The sequence below is a fragment of the Cavia porcellus genome, unplaced genomic scaffold (genome assembly GCF_034190915.1).
Source record: "Cavia porcellus strain 051 isolate PalLab524CR breed Dunkin Hartley unplaced genomic scaffold, mCavPor4.1 scaffold_17, whole genome shotgun sequence".
NCBI classification, from domain to species: domain Eukaryota; kingdom Metazoa; phylum Chordata; class Mammalia; order Rodentia; family Caviidae; genus Cavia; species Cavia porcellus.
The window spans coordinates 23,673,987-23,697,611 of NW_026947500.1; the positions used below are offsets into that span (position 1 = coordinate 23,673,987).

At 49.1% G+C, this 23,625-nt stretch overlaps 1 protein-coding gene and 1 non-coding gene across 16 annotated transcripts; one reads left to right on the top strand and one right to left on the bottom strand.

Annotated features, from left to right (window-relative positions):
• Positions 1-4,400: 4,400 nt before the first annotated feature.
• Sf1 (splicing factor 1) lies at positions 4,401-19,081 on the bottom strand. Of its 15 annotated transcripts, none has more exons than XM_063227470.1 (14): positions 18,401-19,081; positions 16,022-16,150; positions 13,366-13,441; positions 10,101-10,253; positions 9,840-9,929; positions 9,150-9,333; positions 8,941-9,056; positions 8,732-8,839; positions 7,748-7,928; positions 7,228-7,501; positions 6,914-6,973; positions 6,640-6,819; positions 5,719-5,923; positions 4,401-5,288 (listed from the first exon to the last, which is right to left on the bottom strand). In XM_063227470.1, the coding sequence occupies exons 1-14, from the start codon at positions 18,738-18,740 to the stop codon at positions 5,159-5,161; spliced, it is 2,226 nt and encodes a 741-aa protein (XP_063083540.1). In that variant the 5' UTR covers positions 18,741-19,081; the 3' UTR covers positions 4,401-5,158. The 15 variants fall into 15 exon arrangements, with proteins under 15 accessions (XP_063083540.1, XP_063083548.1, XP_063083543.1 ...); XM_063227478.1 differs by having other exon boundaries at positions 7,224-7,501; positions 18,710-19,080; XM_063227473.1 differs by having other exon boundaries at positions 18,710-19,079.
• Positions 19,082-22,662: 3,581 nt separating this feature from the next.
• On the top strand, positions 22,663-22,764 carry LOC111756340 (small nucleolar RNA U13). Its single transcript, XR_002790828.1, has one exon. It is a non-coding gene; the product is annotated as a small nucleolar RNA U13 (small nucleolar RNA).
• The last annotated feature ends 861 nt before the right edge of the window (positions 22,765-23,625 follow it).

The following is a 23,625-nucleotide window of genomic DNA, read 5'->3' on the forward strand; positions in this document are numbered from 1 at the left end:
CCGCAAGCAGAATGCAAGAGTGGGAGGCCTAAGGCTTAACTGGAGCTGGCTGGCTGTGTGACTCGGGCAGCAGTGTCTGCCAGTCTGGGCCCTGCTCTCAGAATATATGTAAAGAGTGGAACCAGGCTGGACACACCTGGAGTCTCACTCCTGAGGATGAGGCTGGAGGATCACTTTAAGTTCAAGGCCATTCTGAGCTACGTGATGAGACCTGTCTCAAAAAGTCAAAAAGAGGCTGGGGATTTAGCTCAGCAGCATAAGCACCTGCCTTGCAAGCAGGCAGTTCTGAGTTTGATCCCTGGTACCGATAAAAAAGAAAAAGACAAAAAAAAAGTCAAAAACAAGGAGCCAGGGATATAGCTCCGTGGCATAAGTGCCTGCCTGAGTGAGAGGTCCTGAGTTCAATTCCCATACCAAAAATAAAACCCCACAAAACCAAGGGCTGGGACTAGGTTGCAAGGCCTCTGTGCGGTCCTGGAAGAGGCTGAGGAAGGGCTGCCACAGTGGCAGCTTTCAGGAGGCACACTCTGGGGCCGAGACATGGCCTCCCTTTGTTGGAGTGGCAGAGTTTCCTTTGGCCCCCCAAGTTCAGCATGGTGGCTCTCCAGGGCAGGGCACTGTCAGGGCTGCACCCAGGTGAGGAGGCCACACAGAAGAGGTGAGACTAGCAGAGGACACTGCACAGCGGGGAGCAGGGGCCCCAAGGTGCTGAGTTCCAGGGGACCATGTGAGGGAGGTCGCTTAAGGCAGGACCGCAGGCCTCCCCCTCCCCCATCCAGGCCCAGCGGCTCTGGGCTCCCCCTGTTGCTGTCCCTCAAGGAGCGCTAAAGTGACATTTGTCAAGGGGATGGTCAGGTTACAGGGCAGTGCTGGCTGGGCCTCCCACCTGGAGCAGAGGCCTCTGGGAACCGTAGTTCCACAGCCCTCAGGGTAGGGAAGCCTCAAGCCTTATGCATGCAGACACCATGGACCAGGAACGATGGCGCTGCCCAGTGGCACTGTGGTCCCCTCTCCACCCACCTACTGGGTAGGGGGATTGGGGCCTTCTCAGTGGGGGGCCACCTGTAGACTGTTTTTTTTTTTAAATTTATTGGTACAGTTTGTATATATGTAATGATAAGTCATCACCCTGTTTTTTCCTGAATAGGGTCTATGAAGCAGGGTTGGTCCTGGACCCTCCGAATAACCCCACCAACTACTCCAGCTCCTCCTATCTGAGCCTCCCAAGCTCTAGGGTTACAGGCATGGACCATACCTAGGTTGGGTAGGGACTTGGGGCCAGGGTTTGTTGCTGCAACCTCATAAAAATGAGCTGTACCCCTACACCTCTCTACTACACCTAGTGCGGCCTAGCGGCTCCAGGTTCTCCCTTCCGGGCCTTGGCTGTTCCCTAGTCATTGTTCGTGCTGGCCCAGTTCTGACTTGTATGATCTTTACCTGAGCCTTGCTCTCCCATTGTTTATTACTACTTTTTGTTTTTTGAGACAAGGTCTCGCTCTGTAACTCAAGCTGGCCTTGAATTCACTATGCAGCCCTAGCCTGGTCTCAAATTCAGTGATCCTCCTGCCTCAGCCTTCCAAGGGCTGAGATCATAGGCATGTGTCATCACATTCATTGAATTTATAATCTCAAATGCAAATATAAACCCTGCCTCCACTCAGTGGCTACCTCCTAATACTGTGGACAGACACCAGATTCTGCCTTTTGAGCAAATGGACCCAGGGACTTTGTGTTGCTTCAAAGGCTGGCCGAGTCCCCCAGCATGGCGAGTCTGTTGAGAACTGGCTGTTCCCCTACAGGCGCCAAGGAAACAAATCAGAGACCTGGGCAACTGCAGGACACTATTGAGCCTGGCTGCTGGACGGCCAGGCTGTTTCTGAGAACTTTCTGAGCCGAAGCAGCCCCACCCCCTGGCCCTGGCCTCACCAGCTATGTGTGAGCCAATCTGCACGCTCTGCTCTGCCCATCCCCAGATGCGCTGCCTGCTGCTGCTCCTCGGGGCCAGGTTTCCACGCACCAACCAGGAGGGCGACAGTGAGGATGCTAGTAGATACGGGAGCAGGAACAACTTTCCTGCATCTTGTTTGCCCTCGCTAGGGATGGCACCCAGCTTGCTGAGCTGGGTCCCTCACCCCTATGATTTCCACAAGAATGCCTGGCAGCCCCACCCCAAACCTCTGCTGCACCACACCCTCCAAGCACCTAGCCTTGGGGATGACCCTGCTTGGGGGTAGCCCCGGCCTGTACTGTCTCCTGGAGGGCTGCTGCAGAATGAGCTCTATTTCCTAAGTCATACCTCTGCCAGGCTGTCTTCCCATTCAAACTTGTCCCACTGCCATCTTGAGACCAAGTTAACCCACTTTCCCAGCCACCAGCCTCTCCTGCTATTACCCCAGCACCTACCTCCTGCATTACAGGCCCTAACCCAGCTGTCCTGACCTCATGCCTCATTACCGGAGCTACTTGTTTTTTGGGGTTTTCCCTTCAAAGTCAAGCTTTAACTGTAGTTCAGGCTGGCCTTGAGCTTGCAGCCCTCTGGCCTCAGCCTCTGCAGTAATGGGATTCCAAGTGTGCAGCTTTCCAGATAGCTTTCTTGTGGGTTTCAGTGTCTCCAAACGTTTCTTCTCCCTGGCAGCATCCTTCACCCCTTCTTTATCCACACATCCCGGCCAGCTTGTCAAACCTGAGACCCAAGCTTGCTTCCTGGCTGTCAACCTCCTTTTGCCCCACCCCAAAAGGTTTAATAAACCCTGAAAACACGTTTTTCCATCTGCACAAACTGAGGTTGTGTGTGAGTTTCTAAGCAGAAACCCAGCTTCCCCTTCTGCACCAGTCTTGGGTTTCCACAGAGCGTTTGGCTGGGTCTCAGTAACAGAGCCCTTATGCTGACCTTTCCACACTGGCACAGCTCTGCCAAGCTGAGGAGGGGACACTGCTACAGCAGCATAAACTGGACAGGGCAGGCCGGCCACGCAGCAGGATGAAGGCCTGCTTGCTCTCCTGTTCTCCAGTCACCCGTGACAGGTGTTTGCTCTATATCTGAAGGCAGTGGCTTGCCTTTCAGGGCTACGGGCAGCTTGGAAACTGAAGCCTTCTCAATCACCGTTCCTCTCACAGTTAACCCAAGCTGCTGGTAGGGGGCAGAGGGAGGGGCACAGGCATGGAGCTGGCCCCAGGGGAGAGAGCGGAGATAGCTGGCTGTGGTTAAGTTATTTATCGATTTTATTTCTAAAACCCGCATAGTGCCACTTTGCTGCTTCCAGAGCTTCAAAGAGCTAATTAACCGCCCAATAAGCCTGCCAGGGAAACCAAGCTTGTGGGGGAAGCAATGAGGTGAAGCCAAGGTCAAAGAGGGGAGCCGGGCCCTGCCTCTACCCCACCAGTTGAGGATAAAAGGAAATCTCCCTCCACCCCTTTCGGTTTGGAGCTTCATGAGGGAACCCCACCAGGGGTCTGTTTCTTCCCTCTGAGGGTTCCTCAAGCCCTGCAACCCACAAGCAGCCTTGACAGGGCCCAGGCACCCAGGTTGGGCTCCAGCAGCCAACTCCTTGCTCAAAGCTGGAAAGCAGCCAGAGCAGGAGCTGGAGCTGCTGCCCCCAGTGGCTAGACGCCAGGGGTGGCAGGAGCCTGTTGTCCCTCAGCTGCCCTGGAGGCACAGGCAGGTGTGTGGGGAGATGCACGCATGTATGACAGCAATCCTAAGGCAGCTCTTCCCAGGGACAGCACAGCCAAGCAACAGCGGCAGCTGGAGCCACCCAAGGACCTCAAGACCACATGGACACTTAACATGGATTTGTGTCACAATGGGTACTAGCCCCTGCCCCAAAGAAAAAGCGGACAACCTAAGACCCTTTGTAAAGAAGTGCTTACAAAGCACAAGGTGGGCACTGCGTCTCGCCCCTCCCCCAAGCCTGCAGTGCTGGCAGGCTGCAGGTCACCAGCAGAGAAAAGAAAAAAGCCACTTGGCGGTTTTAATTTTAGCTGCTCTGTGTCTGACAGGCAGGATTAGCTGGCATGACCTTTAGTGCTGATGCCTCCCCAGGCCCAAGACCTTAGTCAGGTGGCAGCTTGCGGGTACAAATCACAACTGGAGCTCATCAAACATGGGGGTCCAAGCCCAAGGCAAGGGCTTTCAAAAGGTCAGAGACCAAAGAAATGAGGGGTGACCAAGGAGCTGGGAGCCTGATTGTCAACTATGTAACCAGAACCTGAGAGCATCACAGCAGCACCCCCCACAATGCTCAGCTCCCATGTGGTGACAACTGGCTTGCTTACCTAATGCCCCACGACTTGCCTCCAGAGGGAACAGGGGCCAGCTACCTGACACAAAGTGGGGCAATGTGGTTGCTGCCATGGGTGGTGGCAGGGGAGGTTTAGAAGTAAAGAAACAGACCCGGAAAAACCACACTGCTCTTTTATTCAATGGAACACCCCCCCTTTAGTGCAGTGTTGAATCAAACACCGAAAAAAAGCCCAGAGAAATTTCCGCAGATAAACCAGTGAAGAGAACGCGCGTTACACATCATTAACATAATCACTCCATGGGGGGTAGGAAGCAGAAAGAGGCACAAGGGGTGCAGACCCCTTGACACTGCAAAAACATTCAGACATTTGGGATTAAAATAAAATGTGAAGGGAAGCCTTCCAGGAAGGAGAGGAACAAATGGAATTCGGCAGCTTAGGTGGTCAGAGCACAGAAGCAACTCAAGGCCAGCGGCCCAAGGTGGCTTGGGCTGGGCCACCTAGCGCTGGCAGGAGTGCAGGGTGGATGCGGGTGCTGGGCTTGGAGATTAACCGGCCCTAGGCAACTTCAACAAGGGGGACAGAGACAAACCCCATACTTTAAAAAGACAAACATCTCTGGGGGGTGGCTGTGGTCCCTGGAAAAACTTAAAACCAAAGGACATCACCTGCCCAAGTAGCCTGTCGTTAAGACTGAGGCTTGTGCCTAAAACCATTTGCTCCCCTCTCCTCGGCAGGGGAAGGAGAATGGAGTGAAGGGAAAGATTCTATTGCAGCAGAAGACGGGGGAAAGCATCTCCTTGGACGGAGTCTGAAGAAAGGAAGAGATAAGAAAGTAACAAAGGGAAAAGAAAAAATTAATTAAAAATTTCACGATATGGAGCCAGCGTGTTCCGATTCCGTCCACAAAAATAACTCAGGCTGCTTTGCCGAACCATCCTGTCCACCAGGGGCGCTGCTGAGGCTGTCTGCCTGGAAGGGTCACCAATGGGCGCGGAAAGTCCTCACTCTCATGGCTCGAGCCATCGCCGCCGCGGGGAGGGATCCTGGCGGCCCAGTTTGGGGAGAGGCAAAGGGAGTTGGGTGAGGAGAGAAAGACAAAGAAGACACTCGATGCTACGGGGCGCCAGGAGAGCCCAAACTGGCGCCCCTACTACCACCTGCCCATTCCCCAGCGAGTCCTCGGTCGCTTGGCCCAGCCCGGTGCGTGAACACACACACATGCGTGCACACACAATCACATGCGTGCGTCCCAATGTCTGGCTCCATATGGTGAGGTTCGGCGTGTTTAAACGAGACCAATTCTCTCTATATATAATATATATTTTCTTAAAAAAACGAGTCTAGTTCTGTGGTGGAGGCGGTGGGGGAGCTGGAGGCATCCCGAAGGGCGGCATGCCCGCCACCCCCATGCCCATCATGGTGACAAAGTTAGAAGGGTCCATGGGAGGCGGAGGAGGGGGGGGCGGGGCATACATCATGCCGGCGGAACCAGGTGGCGGAGGCGGCGGAGGGGGAGGGGCCCCGGGCGGCAGAGGCGGCTGGACCCCGGGGGGCAGGGGCACCATAGTGGGGTTGCCTTGCATCTGAGGGGCTCCTGGAGAAGCTGCGGCAGCCGCCTGCTGCTGTTGCCATGGCGGGATGGACCCTGTGCCAGCGCTCGTGGTGGTAGTCGTCGTATCTGGGGTGGTAAAGAAGCCCAAGGTCACACGCGCGGGGGCACACCGCGGCTCTCTGCGGCTGCTGCCTTGGGACGGGGCGAGGGGCGCCTGCTCCTGGCTTGGCATGCTGTACGGTGGTGGGGGCGGGCGGGCGGGGCTGTCCTGGTGATGGGGAGTGGAGGGGTGGGCAGGACTACCCTGGGGTCAGCCTCGAGGTCTCTGGGCTTACCGAGCAAGCCCTTTGTCACCAATGCCCCTGGAGGGGCTGAGGGGAAAGTACCAGACACAAGAACCGGCTCTGACGTCCCTCCGCCCAGCCGCCGCCACCACCGAACGGCACATTCAACCTCCAAGGCCACGGCACCGCCTGGCTCTAACTCTGCAGTCTCTCGGCCCAATCACAGCCCCTCCATAACATGCATGCACCTTCCCGGCCCGGCCCAAGGCTCGGCCAGCCAGCAGCTCTCTGCTGCCCAGAGGCTGGACTCCTGGCGACCTCCTTAGTCGCAAGCCCCCTACAGGCCCCCAGACCTCTTCCCAGACACAACCACACCAAACATCAGCTTTGCCCCCAACAAATCCTCCATGGGCCAGTCTGCCCTGTTTCCACCTTCCTCCCACCCAGACCAGCTTCACCCCAAGGTGTCTCCCGCCCATGAGCCATGTATTTCTACAGTTCCTCTCAGTCCCAACCCCTGTCCCACCCACCCCCACGAGCCTAAAATACTCCACTCACTTTGCTGCCATGGCAAGGGGGTACTGGAAGCCATACTGCTGCTGGGCGGAGGGGGCGGTGGAGGCTGCTGCTGCTGCTGCTGCCATGGAGGAAGAGGGCCAGAGGGAGGAGGCGGGGGCTGCCCACTGGGAGGAGGCGGCGGCGGTGGCATCATGCCCATAGGCGGCGGCGGCATCATACCTGCAGTGAGGGAGAGCAAGGTGAGGCCTCCAGGGAACAGGGAACCTGGCCACTCACCCCCAGGCCAAGGTGTGGACACAAAGCCAACAGTTACCTTTTCCTTGATGCAGGCGATAGACCCCAGAGCCCACAGGCGTACTTCCCAGGTACTGATCTTGATGGAAGGAAAGAGCAGGAACTTAGCAGGACATTTGAACTGAATAGGGAAGACACCCCCAAATAGCTTCCTTGGCCCCAGACTCAGCCTTCAGCATCCTGCCCTCGCAGAGGGTGCCTGGTCACTGGAACAGCCCTGTCCCTCTAGAGCCTGGACTCTGGCGAGGTCGGCAGGCCTTACATGCTTGCAGCATCCTGACCTCAGCCCTCTTCCCCCCAAGCCCCAAGGTTTTTGGTCTGACACTTACTTACCCATTGGAGGAGGGCCATGGTGCCCAGGTGGGTGGGGGCCCTGGTTCATCGGTGGAGGTGGCGGCTGCATCCAAGGGGGTGGGGGTCCATTTGGGTTGTGTTGCATGGGATGTCCGCCGTGCCCACCTGTCAGGCTGGGTAACGGGTGTGGGAAGCTGTGGGGGCCACCTCCAGGCCCACCAGGACCTCCTCCATGCATGCCGTGGTAGGGTCGACTCTCTGAAGGGCCAGAGTTCATCCAAGGCGGGCGGCTCTGGGTAGTGGACATGAGAGACTACGTGAGAGCATTTCCCGCCAATGCCCCTGCCTGCTCTCCCCAGTGGCAACACTGTTCTTCTGGCTCTGCCGTGGGATCCTAATGCGGACTCCTAAGAGGTCCCCACTCTGGCCATACATTCCAGAAGAACAATGTTGCCAGCCATGTCCACCACTTCACCCCACCCAAAGCACTTGGCCGTAGCTTCCAGTCTCTGCAGAAGAGAACAGGGAGCCAGACCAAGAGACCAGGCCCAAGGCTCACCGGTGGAGGGGGGTTGTTGGCAGGAGCGGCAGGCCGAGGTGCACTGGCCAGAGGCGTGGCAGTGGGGCCAGAGGTGGACCCCACAGACGCAGGGACAGGTGCTTCACCCAGTTCAGCCATAAGAGACAAATACTCCTTGTCCATCCGTGCTTTATCCTGAGCTGACTGGGGGTCACCAGGCCTGAAATGAGGTGGGTAGAGATGGGGAAAAAGCTCAAGGAGGAAGCTTTGACCTTGAAGAATTGACAATTTTAAGCTATTATTAGGTCAGCATTTCTTCCCAATCCTCACTAGACATGGTTTTAAACAGGCCCATTAGGTCTTCCACTTTAGAGAGCACTTCTGGTTTTGGGATCATCAGGTTCTGGGCTAAAATCCTGGTGACAGCACTAGGTCCTCCTCAACCACGAAGAGTGTGAGTCCTCTCATCTCTCACCAAACTGCATCCTCCCAGCTTAAGGGAAGGGAAATCTATGCAAGACTGGAGCAACTGCCAGGAAAACACTTTTCAACCCAAGTAGGAAAATGATGGCACTGAGAACTGATTTGCAACTGGTCAGATTTCGTCTGTTTAGTCTTTCTGAACTAATCTCAAAGAAGACTGAGCCTCAGTGCAGACTTTTTTTTTTGATCTCTTTGAGACAGGGTTTTGCTCTGCAATTCGCTATACAGGCTGGCACTGAACTCACTTTGTAGCCTAGGCCAGCCTCAAAATTGTAGCAATCCTCCTGCCTCAGTTTCCCAAGGGCCAGGACTACAAGTGTGTGACATCACACCTGGCTAGACGTTTATAACCAGGATGGAAGCTTCCTGTTTTCTAGGACTCGAGGACAAATAGCTTTTTGTACATATTTCTAATCCTTCTAAGCTTTAAACCACGTGACACAGGACACATCCACAAAAGTAATGCTTAAATATCAATTAGTGCATTAAAAGCTGTCCTGTACATCATGGGCCACCAGCAAGTCACCACCAGACCCTCACCTCTGGAACTTGCAATCTGAAGCGATGTGCCCGGCCCCTCCACACTTGGTACACACTGTAGTGTTTGTAATGCTGCGGGTCTCTGAGCTCTGCCAGGGTCTCAAGATCCTGATGAAGGAAAAAAAGACATCAACTCTAGGCTATGGACCACCCTTCCGCTTCCAGACTCCTCAGGGCTCTGCGAACTCTCCTCTACACTTGAACGCTACCTGTTGTCATCTTCCCGGAGGGTGCCGTTCAAGCGAGCCAGCTCCCGAAGCTGCATCTTCCGTAGATCATTCTGGTCCTCTGGGGTCTCAATACCCTGCTTTAGGATGTTTCTGATCTAGTGAAGAGAAAATAGGTGGTAACTGCACAACTGCCTGGACCCCCACCTAGATATTTGGCGTGAGGCTTCCTTCCTGGGCTCAGCACTCACCTGTTCCACTGCCTTTTTGACATTCTCCATTGTATTGGCAGTGACTAACGCATGAAGTGGTTCATCTTCTCCTGGCAACATCTGGCCATCTTTGCGCCCAACCTTGCCTTCTTTCACAGATCCCTTCCCCCGGATCATGATCTTGGCATTGCACTCCTTCTCGATGTTCTTCAGGGTGTTCCCTCTAACATGGACAGAAAGCTCTGCGTTTATACCGGATCTACGAGCTCACACTGCAGAGGCTCAGGAGGCACTGGTAGGAAAATTGCCAATGCACGGAACTAGACTAACAATTTTATGTCTCTAAGTTGAGGCCAGATACAACAAATGTGAGCTTCTCATTTCTCAGTAGTAAAGAGGAAAATCTCACCAACTCTCAGATACAATTCAAACTGAATCCTACCAAGCGGTGTGAAGGTGAGCCAATGCCACCCAATTAAGCACAAGTAGACACATTCCAGAGATTCTGAGGAATTCATATCCCACTCCCCAGCCAACAGCAGCAACCCTATGGCCAACATGCTGTTTTTGAGAGTAAAGAAGTTAATGCATGAGTTTTGTTTTCTAAATTAAAACCTCAGTACTCAAACTCCAGTGTTGGCACTCTGCAATAAGTGAATTCTGGGTTTCAGTTTGGGTGCTTATCACTGAAAGGTTTACCATCACTGCCCTATGGTAACAATTACTCACCTAGGTCCAATTAGCAGCCCTACGAAGTTGATTTCTGGATATTCATCTTGGGGAATCATTACTTTATCGCTCACACGCGTTGCTGGAGGTCTAAGGAAGAAAGACTGTCACCAACTCTGCACATTTCTGAGATGAATAATTCACAGTTCTCCTAGAACCACTGATATGCACTATTTATTGGTGATTTGGGCCAAGAAGTAAACAGTACCAATACTGGCCCACAGGTGTTTTTATCCCAAACCACCCAGCCCCTCGGCTCACTTGTAATCTGCAGGTGGTTTGAAATCAGGGTTGAGGGCAACCATCTCTGTGATGAGGTTGTGCCGCTCCTCTTCAAGCTTCTTGCGGGTACGGAACTCTCGAGTGTTAAGCCGCTTCCCCTCGCTATTGTAGATGGGCTCGGGGGAAGGGGACCTGTGGGAAACAGACCCCTTTACTGCTCTGCCCCTGCTCCCCTCATTCCCACATGGACTATAACACGCCTTCCCCAGCCCTCTGCCTTTCAGACCCTAACAACACTCTTCGGAGGAACCGACCGTAACGTGTGCTATTCAGATCGTGTGGAATGGGGAGATGGAAGCTGGCTTAGCATTATGGGCACTGGCATATGTGAAGAAAAAAATAAGGGTTTACTTCTCAAAGTGGTGAGAGAGGGAAAAATGTCCTTTGGGGGTAATCTTTAGACTGTAAGGACGGTATCATCCTCTGGAGTCTTCTTGCCAAATACAAATTTTTGTATGAAAAAATAAAGTATCCCAAACTTGCTGAACCACAGAAACCCGAGTCTACATGTAAGGGGAACTCTTGGAGAGCTCGTGCCTATCAGGAAGAGTGTCTGTGCCCCTAACAGAGTGAGCACAAGCACTGTCATCCACAGCAGCTGGACTCAAGCTATTGCAGCTAGCTGGGCCCCACAATGGAGAGAGATGATTCAAGGCTTCGTCTCCGCTTTCCTTCAATGGCCTGGCTGGCTGTGTCCAAGGCCCAGGAGACAACCTGTTTCTGGCTGTTCAAGGTGGGGAGTCTAGATAGAGAAAACCGTTAAAAGTACTATAGCAGCTTCTGCAAGAGGCTGCAAATGCAAACTTGGTCAAATATTTGTCTAGGGTCTGAACCTGCCAACAGCAAGGGGAAAACCTAAAATTCTCCGCCAGAGTTTAAGTCCAGAAAGCAGATTTTTCTCTCTCATTTTTAAAGGAGTAAAATGCTGATGCTACAAGCAAAAAAAAATAGTAATGATAAAATGGTCAGTTTACCACAGCTGGATTTTGCGGTAATAAAAAAGAGAAGTTACACTCCTAGAATTCTGAGTTAAGATTATAAAAAGGACCATAGCTTGATATTCTGTATGAAAATTTAGTAGCAGCTGCAAGAAGGGAAGAGACCATGTGGATCACGTTATTAAAAAAACATCCTGAAAGTAGTCCAGACTCCTATACCCTTGGTTTAGTTGAGAACCTTGCCTAGTTGGAGAGCAAGGACTGAACTCGGCTGCTCCCACTGTCTTCAGCCTAAAGGGAACCATGTCATACCACGTTACACACACGATGGAATAAAAGGTCAGGTTTGTTCATGGCTAATGACGACTAAATGACACCTCCGTTTCTAGCATTTGTATAAACTGTTAACACAATCCAGTGATAGTAAACACAAACAAACATACCCCAGCTCATTAGACTATCATCTTACACATTTAAGCCTACGAGATTTTAAAACATTTTTAACTCTGCACGTTAAGCATCATCAAAATCATATAAAGTGGCTTAATTTTAAAATACACCTTCTTATGAAATAATCTTATTATTAAGGTAAGAAACTCATTCATTTCCCTCCAACCTGGGCTCAAAAGCAAAACCAACCAGGCATTGCAGCCTCTTTCAAAAGTGAATGCATGGAAGGAAAAACCCTGCTCTGGTTTTATTTCTAACACACTTGACAATTTTACTGCCCACCCCAGGGCATTTCTGGCTAATGACCAAAACAAGTTATACCAGTACCAAACTGACCATTAAAAGGCCTCACAACAGTTTAACCTCTTCCCAAATTATGGAAGTAAAAGGCAAAAGCTAATAATCTAGAGGTTAGACTGGCCGGACTTCTTCACCTAGAATAGTCATTGGATAAAATCAACTAAGTTCTAATCCCAGTTCTCCAGGAAGCAAAGAAGGTTTGTTAAAAATTCAACCTTTGGAGGAATTGCCTGGTAACCTGTAGACATGTTGTTAAGGGGAAAAGGCCAGAAAGGCACTAAACAGTTGTGGTCGATAATCTACAATGTTAAATCTCTTTACAAAAACAAAAAAACAAAAAAAAACTTTAAGTCAAAAAGAAATGTGAAACATAACACAACCTTCCAACCAAAATTACTGGTAAAAATGTAACAAATTTAATAAATAAAATTAAAGCATCACTATGGAGAAATAAAGTTAAATTTGTTTCCTGGCAAAAGGCAGCAGAAAGACGCATGGATGAGTGACTTTGAAAGCCATTACATCATCTTCCTGCTTGAATGAGCCATAAACTGGTAACAAAAGTCACAGATGCTATTTTTTTTTTTTTTTAAGGCTAGTCAAGTGAAACAGTGGGAGTGGAGAAGGAACAAAGAAATCTGTAACTGGTTGTGATCAATTAGTTGTAAACACCACTGCACTCGGACCAGCCATAGATGCTATTTTTTAAGGTGAAGTATTTTCAACTATGCTGAACTAAGATACTTCACTGAGGAAGAGGCTTGTTCTTCTATTAAATGACCAGATTTTTAGCTATTCAAAGATCAGTTAGCCAATAAAATTTCAGTTGAAAAAGCTCATACCCTCATAAACTTTTCACTTTTCACAGGTGATATAAATTATTAACTGAACAAAATGACATATGACCACAGCTGTTTGAGGCCCACATTCCCTTTAAAAAAAAAAATGTGATTTAGGGTTGGTTGCTTGCCTTCCCAAAACAGATGATAATATTCTGGCCCCTCCCAAAACCCCCAGGCAATGGCCATGGCTGAAAATTAATTGGCAGTGAAGGAAATTGGTTAGAAATCTCATCTGATTTTTTTAAAACCACCTCAAAACCATGAGCAGGAAGACTGGGCAATGAGCTGGCCTGTGTTTCTGGCCCACTCAAATTCAGTGATGTTCAAAAATACTCTTAACGCCTGCATCATGTACCTGTGAGAACTGCCCCGTGGGCTTTCAGCCAAGGCAGGTACTGAAAAGGCAGGTTAATGCCTCCTCTCCCTCTCCCTAGGGGTGGGTAAATCCGGTTAAAATCTACACGCTTACCAATCAGAAACCAGTTGTGCATTTCCAGTAACTTTTTCTTCTCCCAATAATTTTGTCTCATTCCAATTCTAACTGTTGACTGACCATATATATTGCTAATTTAAACCCTAGTCCCCCAAATGGTCAGAACACCAGTTGTCTTAACTACAATTTTAATGAACTGACACAACATGTTGCCACCAGTTAAACGTATTGAGAAAAAGGTAAAAAGCGTTACTGTCAGCTGGTTAAAACTGTTTCCCAACCTGTCCTCAGGGTTAGGGGGGATGCCCAGGTCTCCTGTGCGCAGTTTACGAGTCAGGTCTTCTATCTGCAGTTGCACTGGAAGAAACCAGGTTAGGAAAGAAAAAAAAAAGGATGGAAAAAAGACAATGTTACCAAAAAACATCTCAAATCTCAACAATAAGCATGAAGAACTCGGAGACTTTGAAAGGGATGACTGATCAGTGACAATGAGGCAAATCCCCCAACCTCCTAGCGGCGGGAATCCATTTACATCTACAGGTATTTTTCACTTCAAAATGGTTATCACTTAAGGAAGCAAACAATTTGTTGGAAGAGGGGTTAGCAGTAGACTGTTCACTAAGGCTATCAAAGCAGTTACCAGGAGGTGTTCACCTCTCCCTGCCCATCAGTGCTTGCTTACGACTAGTGACCAGAACCAACACCATGTATGGTATCACCCACCTGTATCTGGTTCCCGTCAAATTACTTGAGGGGAAAACTTTGAGAGTTTTCTTTATTAAACATACCCCAAAATGAGACCAAATTAACATGGGACAAGGAAAAATATCAGTTGAGTAAAGACAATTTTCCATAAGATCAGGTTTAAAATTCCTTTAAGAAGACATTCAACGACCAATTTGACATGTTAGATCATTTGTACATATACTTTCAATACCACCAGACCTGTACTGGTAAGGGTCTCCCAGTATCTGTAGCTTTTATTCAAATATTACATGACATACCATTATCTTCATAACCAGTGAGGCATAAGGTACTAGGAGTTTAATCTCAGATCTGCTATGGATATGGGGAGTAGTGTGGCCCAAGGAGAATGTTATATGTATGTCAGGCCTCGGCCTGAGGCTGTACAGAAGAGCGAGAGATGAGGGCATTACAAAAGTTGCGTGTCTGCAGGGGAAATATTTACACAGTTGGTTTTCCAAGGTAATAGGAACTTCAGAACTGAAGTGGCTTTCTTCACCATGCTCAATAGCCACCTCTTTCTCACCTCTGTAGCATCTCTAAGTTCTGAGCAGGCATCTCTAATAAGGACAAGTCTTACTGGGTTGGGTGGGTTAAAACTGATCTAGCGCTAATCAAAGATTAATGTAGGCCTAACCCGTATCTTTTAATCCAACCCACAAAGCTGTTCCCCATACCCCCACATCAAAACCCTGAGGAAATACTAAGTTGTAAGGGGCATCCTGGGCCAGGTGTGTACCACCAGTCAAAAGATACCCAACTCCCCAAGTTTCTTTATGCCAAACAAATTCTGACTCTGCAGTCAAGCACTAAGCTGAACACTGAGTCCCTTTCACCAAGCAGTATGTTAAGGGGACTGAAGGGTATGGGGTCTCAGCGGATAAGCTGACACTGAAGAGTAGTACATCAAAAGGGACTGCTATCTTCCAGGGAACAGACCTGTACCAGCCTCTGCTTTGATTCTATCTACTTCAATGAAGACTATACATAGCCCTTAGGGTTCAGTGCCTAACTAGGCCTCCACAGGAAGAAAAATAAAAAGTTTATTTCCCCCATTTTCTAAGTGTGCTTGTGTTCTTCAGATGACTCCACTAGGTTGTGAAGTCTCACAGCAGTCTTTGAGATATTAAGAGGATGGATGGAAGTAGAGCAGTAGAGAAACAAGTATTAGTAATACTATAAGGAGGAGACAGACAATTCCAGTACCTTAAAATTCACAACCATCTAGAACCCAGGAAATTAAGACCTTTCACAATCGGATCAAGCTGCCCTGCAGCTTTGTCAAAGCCAGTCTCACAGAACCAGAGCTGTCTTTGTCTTCATTTTCTCTAATGGGTATTTCTATTAGGTCATTAAGAATTGTTTGTCAAGTGTACTTTTTTGAGGTAGCTGCAGTAAGTACATAAATATAAAAACTTCCATTAAAGACCTTATAGTTTAAAAAAAAAGTAATTTTGAGGTTAATTTCAATTCCACTGTGGACAGTCACTCTTTATTTTTTAACTCTCTCAGCAGAGATCTCTTATCCTACCACCTCATTCTGTATCAAGCAACATCTCCTTCCCAAAGGAATTCTTTAGCAGTAAATGTAAGAGCCTTCAGATTAAGACAGCTCTCCAAAGACTGAACCAGAAAAAATGTTGAAGGGAAGGTTAAGTTCAACAAAATGGAACAGAGGTGAACTGTATACACACTTGTAGAACCATTTTTTGTTCAAACTGGGTTTTATTTTTTTCTTTTCAGAAAGTACCTATAAAAAGTAAAACCACATTTTAGGGAGGAGAGATGTGACATTATGGTGAAAGGCCATGCTGTAGAAAAGGTACCTGGCTTACAATACCTGCAGTGTTCTCCACGGGGCCTGTCCAGAGAGGCAGACGAAGCACTCACCTCATCACTGGCACTGACCAGCAGCTGGAAAGGGTGGGCTGCCACACTGGGAACTAAGCTCACTCGTAAGTGGGCCCCACTACCTTCCTGGCACTTGTGGAGAACACTAACACTGCCTTCCCAACAAACCAAAAAGAGCTGCAAGTGCAGGACTCACTTAGCCAAACCTGATATTCTGCCAAAGTCATGAGAGTACACTTGATCATATCTTGTCTCAATAAAGCAAACTAAAATCTTAAAACTTTCAAGATACATCACTCAGCATAATCAGAAAATGACCTTGGATACAGAACGTATATTTACCTATATAAGCTCTTTCTTGTTCCCGAGTAAGTCCAGGCGGAATGACTGTAGGCATTCCCGGAATCACTGTCTTCTGTTCCATTGTATCCTGGTTCCAGCGGCTTCTCTTCCGTTTCTTACTTGGGAAGTCTAAAGGCAGACAAAGTCCATCAGGCACAAATTTAAACAGACAGGAAGACACAGTACACACAACTTTAGCATACTATGAAACTGAGAACTTGATCTACAATTTAAATGTCAAAGGATGAAAAACAAAGACAAGGGCCAGGGATTTAGCTCGCCTGCCTGGCAAGCAGGAGGTCATGAGTTCAATCCCCGGTAGCGCGCGGGCACACACACAAAGACAAATGAAAACACAGCAACTGTAAGGTGGTCAGGCAAATCAATGTTTCACATTTGTAACTTGTGCCTGGAAGACCTCTGTAAATCATGTAAACAAGGTAACAGACCTTTTTTTCTTTTGTTGAGATGCTAAGGCTCAAACTCAAAACCTTGAAAATGCTACTCTAGGGCTCTACCCCAAGACACAGCCTAACTAACAACCCTGATTTACACACAGGTCTTCACAAAGTGAAAATAATAGCAGGTGCTTGCATGTCTGTAATCCCAGTATCAGCAGGCTGAGGTAGGAGGTTCTCTTCACATTCAAGGCCAGCCTGAACTACAGAGACCCTGTCTCAAAAACAGAAAGCCAGGTATAGTGGTGCACACTTGGATCCCAGCACTCGGGAGGCTGAGGGAAGAGGATTGAGAGAGTCTGAAGCCAGCCTGGGCTACATAGTGAGTTCAAGACCACCCTGATTACACAGTAAGACTCTGCCTCAAAAACCCAATGCCAGGGATTTTAGCTCAGTGGTTTAAGTGCTTGCTTGGCAAGCATGAGGTCCGAAATTCAATCCCCAGTACCAAAAAAAAAAAAAAAAAAAAAAAAAAAAGTCCACACACCAAAAACAAAACCCAAAGTAGAAATGTTAATGAGATATATTACTTTATGCAACACCTTGAAAGACAAGATTTTAGAATCAAGGATAAGCCTGTAAAACAGAAATGAGAACTCCTGGCTTCTCCCATGTCCATCTATTAGTGACATCTTCTAAAGAAGGTTGAAAAACAAATATATTATCATACATTAAAAAACATCATTCTCCAACAGAATCACCTTTTTCTTCACAAGCATAGCCAAGATCAGAATTCAACATCTTTCCTGGCTACTTTGGACAGTTTGGATTAGAACTCTCAAAAGAACCCAGGCAGCTGGGTCTGGTGGGTGGCACATGCCTGTGATCCCAGGACCTAGGAGGCTAAGGCAGGAGGATCATTGCAAGTTCGAGACCAGCCTTAGCTACAAAGTGAGCTCAAGACCAACCTGAACTGCATAGTGAGACCTTGTCTCAGAAAGACAAAACAAAACCGCCCCCACCAAAAACCCGGACATAGTGGCACCAGCATGTAATCCCAGCACTCCAGACTCAGAAAAGAGGATCTTGAGTTTAAGGCTAGCTTGAGCCACAGTGAGTTCAAGACCAGCCTGAATTACATAGCAAGACCCTCTCCCACAAACCAAAACTAGAATTCTTTAAAAATACACCAAAGTCCCACAAACAAAAAACTACATGGAGAGTAGTCAAATTATCTTTTCCTGATACTTTCCTACATTTATCACACAAATTTTTCTACTTCCCAGGGGTTTCAGGTCCAGGGTGGAAAACCTTTTCAAGCAGCTAAGAAGAAATTAGTCAGACCCAACATTCTCTAGGGTTAACAAAGTGGTGGGTTAAAAGTCAAAAAAGAACCCAGTGTCACCTGAAGCCTTTCAACCTCTTCATCATGCAAAACCCTGCCTTAGCCAGGTGTGGTGGCGCACATTTGTAACCCCAGCACTTAGGAGCTTAGACAGGAGAATCACGAGTTCCAGGCCAGCCTGGCTAATCCAGCAAGTTCAAGGTCAGCCTAAACTACACAGTGAGACCTTGGGTTAAAAAACAACAACAAAAAATGTCTTATTGTAAAAACATTCTTGGCATTTATTTCCACATGCCTACAAAACCAGGAAAGTAACTGCTCCACATCGTCAGCGGACCCTTTTACATCGTCCTAGCATCCATACTCTACACCCCAGTTTTCGGAGTCCCGCCAAGCCCAACCAACATGCTGCGCCTGCGCAGCGCACACACTCCCGTCCCGCTCCCCCTCCCCCAGCGCGCGTGCGCAATCGAGCCCCACGTATTGGCCGCGCGCGCCCCAGGGCGCCTCCGCCTGGACTTCCCCGTGCTCGCGCGCGCGCCCCCGCCGCGGGAAGCCTCTGTCGCCGCCGCCGCGCGCCCCGCCGCCGGCCGGGCCCATCCGCGCGACGGTTCTCGCGCTCTCGGCCCGACTCACCTCCTCCGCCGCCGGCCCGGCCCGGCTGCTGGTCCTGACGCGGCGCTGGCTGCGGCGGCGACACGCGCTGGAAGAGCGGCGGCGCGGGGGGCGGCGGCGGCGGGAACGAGGCGCCCGGGGGCGGCGGCGGCGGCGGCTGTTGGGGAGGAGGGGGGGGCGGCGGCGGCGGCGGCGGCAGCGCCGCGAAGGGGAAGGCGGCGGCCAGGGCCCCCAGCGCGCCGGCGGCTGGGGGTGGCGCCGGCCGGGGCCCCGGCTCAAGGCCCCCCTTGGGTCCGGGAAGCGGGGGCAGGCCGGGGGGGCCCAGCTTACCCAGCGGCGTGGCGTTCGCTCCGGTCGCCATGGCGCCCCCAGGGACCGGCGCCGGCGGCGGCTCTTCCTCGGCGGCAAAGGCTTCTTCGCGAACCTTCCGGGGGGGAGGGGGCCCGACCGCGCTGCCGCGGAGCGCGCAAACCCAGTCCTCTCACGCGGCGGGCGGCGGCGCGAGACGCACAAAGAGGGAGGAGAGAGGGCGCCGCGGGGGCGGGCTGGGGGTGCGCGACTGCGGCCTGCGATTGGCGGAGCGGTCGTCCTTCTCGATGTGCTCTGGGATTGGCCGAACCGTTAGGCCCAGCAAGGAAATGGCGGCGGAGCTCGGTGGGCTGGGAGGTGTCGCAGCGCGTTCTTCGTTTGTTACTGCGAGGACTAAGCTCGAAAGCCAGGAAGGAGGGAAATGGGGTGGGGCAAACTGTGACGTAGGGACCAAGCGCTCTCTCATTGGCCGCAGATAGTCGAGTCAATTAATCTCGTGTGAGGTAGACGTCTGTGTGATTGGCTGAGGCTACCTGAAGCCTTTCTCCAGACCCCGCCCCCAGGGAGCAGTAACGTTGGGATTAATCTTGAGGACAGGGCAGAGAAGTCCCAGCCGGAAGGAGATTTGGGTAAGAGACAAGTGAAACTCAGAGCGCATGCGTACATGGGACAAAACGCTCTCTGCGCTCCTTTGCTGCGTGGAAGCTTTAGATGACGTTAATCCTTGTTCCCGTGGTAACCAGGAACCTGGCGGAGAGAGTGGGGGAGGGTGGGATTCGCTGGCAAATTGATCGTTGGCGTCGCAGGTAGAAAGGCACTTCCTGTTTTTTTTTGAAAAAAAAAACCTAAGTGACCCAAAACAGCTTTAAAAATAGTTATCGGGCCAGTGATATAGCTCGCCCGAGATAGCCGCCTGCCTGACAAGCTCAAGAACAGTGGTTTGATTCTCGGTACCAAAAAAATGTCAGAGCCCGGCCTGGTGGCGGTGGCCGGTAATCTCAGCGCTCCGGAGGCGGAGGATTGCTGTGAGTTCAAAGCCAACCTGAACTGCAAATGAGACTGTTTCCAAATAAATTACATAAATAAATAGAAACCTAAATAAATAGATAGGACATGATAACGCTGTCCTGTAATCCCAGCACTTGGAAGGTGGAGGCTGGGAGATAACTGTGAGTTCGAGGCGAGCCTGGACTACATAGTGAGACCCTATTTTAAAATCAAAACAGTATCTGCTCTGGGAGTGGTGACACATATCTGAGACTGTAGCACTCGGGACGCTGAGGCAGGAAGAGTGCGAGTTCAAGGCCCAGGCAGGCATTTGGGGCGGGGTACCAGAAATTGAACTCAGGACCTCACGCTTTGCCAGGCAAGGTGTTGCACCATTGAGCCAAATCCCTAGTCCTCAGAAGTCTTTTTGTTTTTTGGTACTGGGGATTGAACTCACAATCTTGCATTTGCCAGGCAGGTGCTTGTGCCACAGTTAAATCCCCAGCCTGGCTCCCAGAAGTCTTAAAAGCTAATTAGAAGGAAGGAAAAAAAGGAGGGGGGCGGCTGGGAATTTAGCTCAGCGGCATAAGCGCCTGCCTTGCAAGCAGGTAGTCATGAGTTCGATCCCCGGTACCAATAAAAAAGGAAAAAGAAAAAAAAAAAAAAAAAGCTAATTAGAAGTCTGTCATGCCAGCACTCCGGGAAGCTGAGACAGGAGGATCCTAAATAGGAGCCTAGTCAGTTTAGCAATTTAAACACCCTCTCAATCCATAAAAAGAGGAGAAAAAAAGCAAAACACAATTCTTTGGGCTGGAGATTTTGCTCAGTGGCATAAGTGCCTGCCTTGGAAGCATGCAGTCTTGAGTTCGATCCCGGGTACCAAAAAGAAAAAAAAAAGAGAACAATACATAAAAAGGGGTAGGGATGTGCTTCAGTTCAGAGGCCCTGGGTTGAATCCTATTACCATCAAAGTGGGGAGGGGCAAAACAATAGAAAATGAACAATGTGAATGAGCAAGTCTTTGAATAGCAAATCCAAATAACCAAGAATAGTGGGGGAAATGCAAATTAAAGTGACAGATCTTTTTATCAAAAGAGCAAAAACTAGACATGCTAACACCTAGTATTGCAAATCTGCTCTGGGAAGTATTGTGTTGTCTGTTAAATTTTTACCCCATTTGATCCCTAGGCATTGCAGCAGGCATCTATAGTCTTCTGTTACTCATGAAATTCTGGCAGAAGGGTTTTGAAGCTAAAACTTAAAACGTAGCGTGGGCAACTTCATGAAACTCCGTCTCAAAAAAAAAAAAAAAAGTAAAGGAAAAGTAACCCTTTTCAAAAAAATCCCTTTAAATCTATCATCAAATCCTTAAAATCTACCTCAAAGAAGACAAGTGATTATAAAATGGCTGCATTTACTACTGCACTGTGTGAACAATGTGATTTGCATCTGTATGGGGATGCAGCTGGAACACCTGTAACCTAGTGTAACCTGCACTTTTACAGCCTTGGAAAGTTGCCACCCACTCCCCCTGGCCTAGAGGCACTTCTGTGTAGCACACTATCTGGGAGTTTTTTGAGACAGGGTCTGCTATGTAGGTCAGATTGACTTGAAATCAACCATGTAGCCCAGGCTGGCCTTGAAGTCCAAACTATCCTCCTGCCTCAGCCTCTCGAATACTAGGATTACAGGTGTGCACCACCACACCTGAATCCTGTTTTTGCAAAACCTCTTGTGCATGTGCAGTTATTTGTACAGGATTACCTGATACTCAGCATAGCCATCCTTCAGTATCCAGATGCAGGGGTGGGGGGCCAGGCCCCCCTGGGTACCAAAATCTGTGGATGTTAAAGTCCTTTATATAAAATGGCACAAAATTTGCATATACTCTATACACTTCCTCTTGTACATCTGTTTTCTTCACTGCCGTGGATCAAAACCACAACCTTGTGGCTGCTAGCTGCTTTATCATATGCTACATCCCCAGCAAATACTTTCCGTATTTTCTTTCTCCCTTCCCTTCCATCTGTCTCTGTCTTTAATTTTTGCAGTACTAGGAACTAAATCAGGGCCTTCACACCAACATCCATCCACAACCCTTTTTGTTTTGTTTTGAGACAGGAGCTTAGTAAGTCACTAAACTGCCCAGGCAGTGATCCTCCCACCTCAGCTCCCCTCCCCCAAAGTGCTCAGATTACAGGGGTGGGCTACAGCGCCCAGCTCTTCTGGTATCCTTTCAATCATCTCAATGATTTATAATACCTAACAGTGTAAATGCCATGTAAGCAATTGTCACAGTGTGGTGTTTAGGGAACTATGGGAAGAAAAAGTCAGTCCCTGTTGGTGTGATGCAGTTTTTCTTTTCTGAAGTTTTCCATCTGATGTAGACTGAATCCCTGGACAGGGAAACCATGGACAACTATGTAGGGAAAGCACACCACACCCGCTCCTAGTGGAGAGGAGAACGGGAGGCTAGAGTTCTGGCATGCGTATAAAGCACCCCAACAGCCTATGTACACCTCTATGTGGAGGGCTGAGGCAGGAGAGTGGAGAGATCAAGGCCAGGGTGAGTAAAAAGATTGTGTTTCCAAAAAGCTCCAGAACACTAAACAACCAACAAATATAGTTGCTTGCTTCCTTTTATTTTTCTCGAGACAGTTTCACTACATAGCCCAGGCTGGCCACGTTTTAGCTTCCTGAGTGCTAGGGTTACAGGCATCTCACACAGCTGGGTGAGGTGCTGCAGGTCTCTAACCCCAGCACACCAAAGGCTGAGGTAAGAGGATGCTGAGAGTTTGAGGCCAGCATAAGAGACAAAGCAAGACCCTGTCTTTTTTTTTTTTTTTTTTTTTGTCCTTTTCGTTTTTATCGGTACCAGGGATCAAACTCACGATTGCCTGCTTACAAGGCAGGCGCTTATGCCACTGAGCTAAATCCCCAGCCCCAAGACCCTGTCTCAATACCCTTGCAAGAAATAAAAAATTTAGATCCTCAGGTTCATAAGCGTGATGATTGGGTATTCATGCTCCATGCATGACATGTGCCTCCTTTCAACCTTGTTACGACATCGGCACATTACCCATCTGACGTAAAAAAATAAATAAAAATAAAAAATTTAAAAAACAAAATGACACAATCCTATCTATACATTCTGTAACTATATGGGGGTATGATAAGAGTAATTACAAATTTCTACTGGTAGTGAGATTTCAGGTAAGTTTTACTTTTTCTTCCTATTTTTCCCCATTTTTTTTTTCCTTTCCCTATCTTTTGTCCCTTCCTTCCTTCCTTTCTGTCTGTTTGTTTCTTGTGACACTAGAATGAATCCAGGGCCTTTGTACAGAACTACATCTCCAGTTCTTTTTTTTTTTTTTTTTCCCTTTTTTCTTTTTTTAGACAGGGCTTTGTTAAGTGACTAAATTGCCCAGGCTGGGATTAATTTACCTCTGCTGCCAGGTGTGGTGATGCATGCTTATAATCCCAGCACTAGGGAGGCTGAGGTGGGAGAATTGCCATGAAGTATGAGGCCAGCCTGGGCTACATAACAAAACTGTCTCAAAAAAAAAGGCTAAAAGGGAGGAAAAAAGAGAGAGAGAACTTGCCTTAGCTTTCATTTCTTCCTCTCTCTCTCTTTAAATTTAATTTAAAAAAAAATTTTTTTGAGACAGGGTCTCTCTACGCAGTTCAGGCTGGTCTTGAGCTCACTTTGTAGCCCAGGTTAGTCTTGAACTCACAATGATCCTCCTGCTTCAGCCTCCCAAGTGCTGGAATTGTAGGTGTGAGCCACCACACCTGGCTCAATTTTTCTTAAGAGAAGCTCTTAAGACGTAGTTCAAACTGGCCTTGAACTCACCATGTAGCTCAGCCTGGGCTCCAATTTGCTGTGATCCTTCTGCCTCAGCTCCTAAGTGCTGGGATTACAGGCATGCACCACCATGCCCAACTGTTAT

Bases quoted from the DNA above. Each gene is read 5' to 3' on its own strand.
- Sf1 (XM_063227469.1), bottom strand. From the start codon at position 18,740: ATGGCGACCGGAGCGAACGCCACGCCGCTGGGTAAGCTGGGCCCCCCC. The intron at 13,442-16,021 runs GTAAATATACGT...GGTTTCTTCCAG, and splicing joins ACAAGAAAGAGCTTATATAG to TGCAACTGCAGATAGAAGAC. The intron at 10,254-13,365 runs GTTGGGAAACAG...TGTTTCCCACAG, and splicing joins CCCCCTAACCCTGAGGACAG to GTCCCCTTCCCCCGAGCCCA.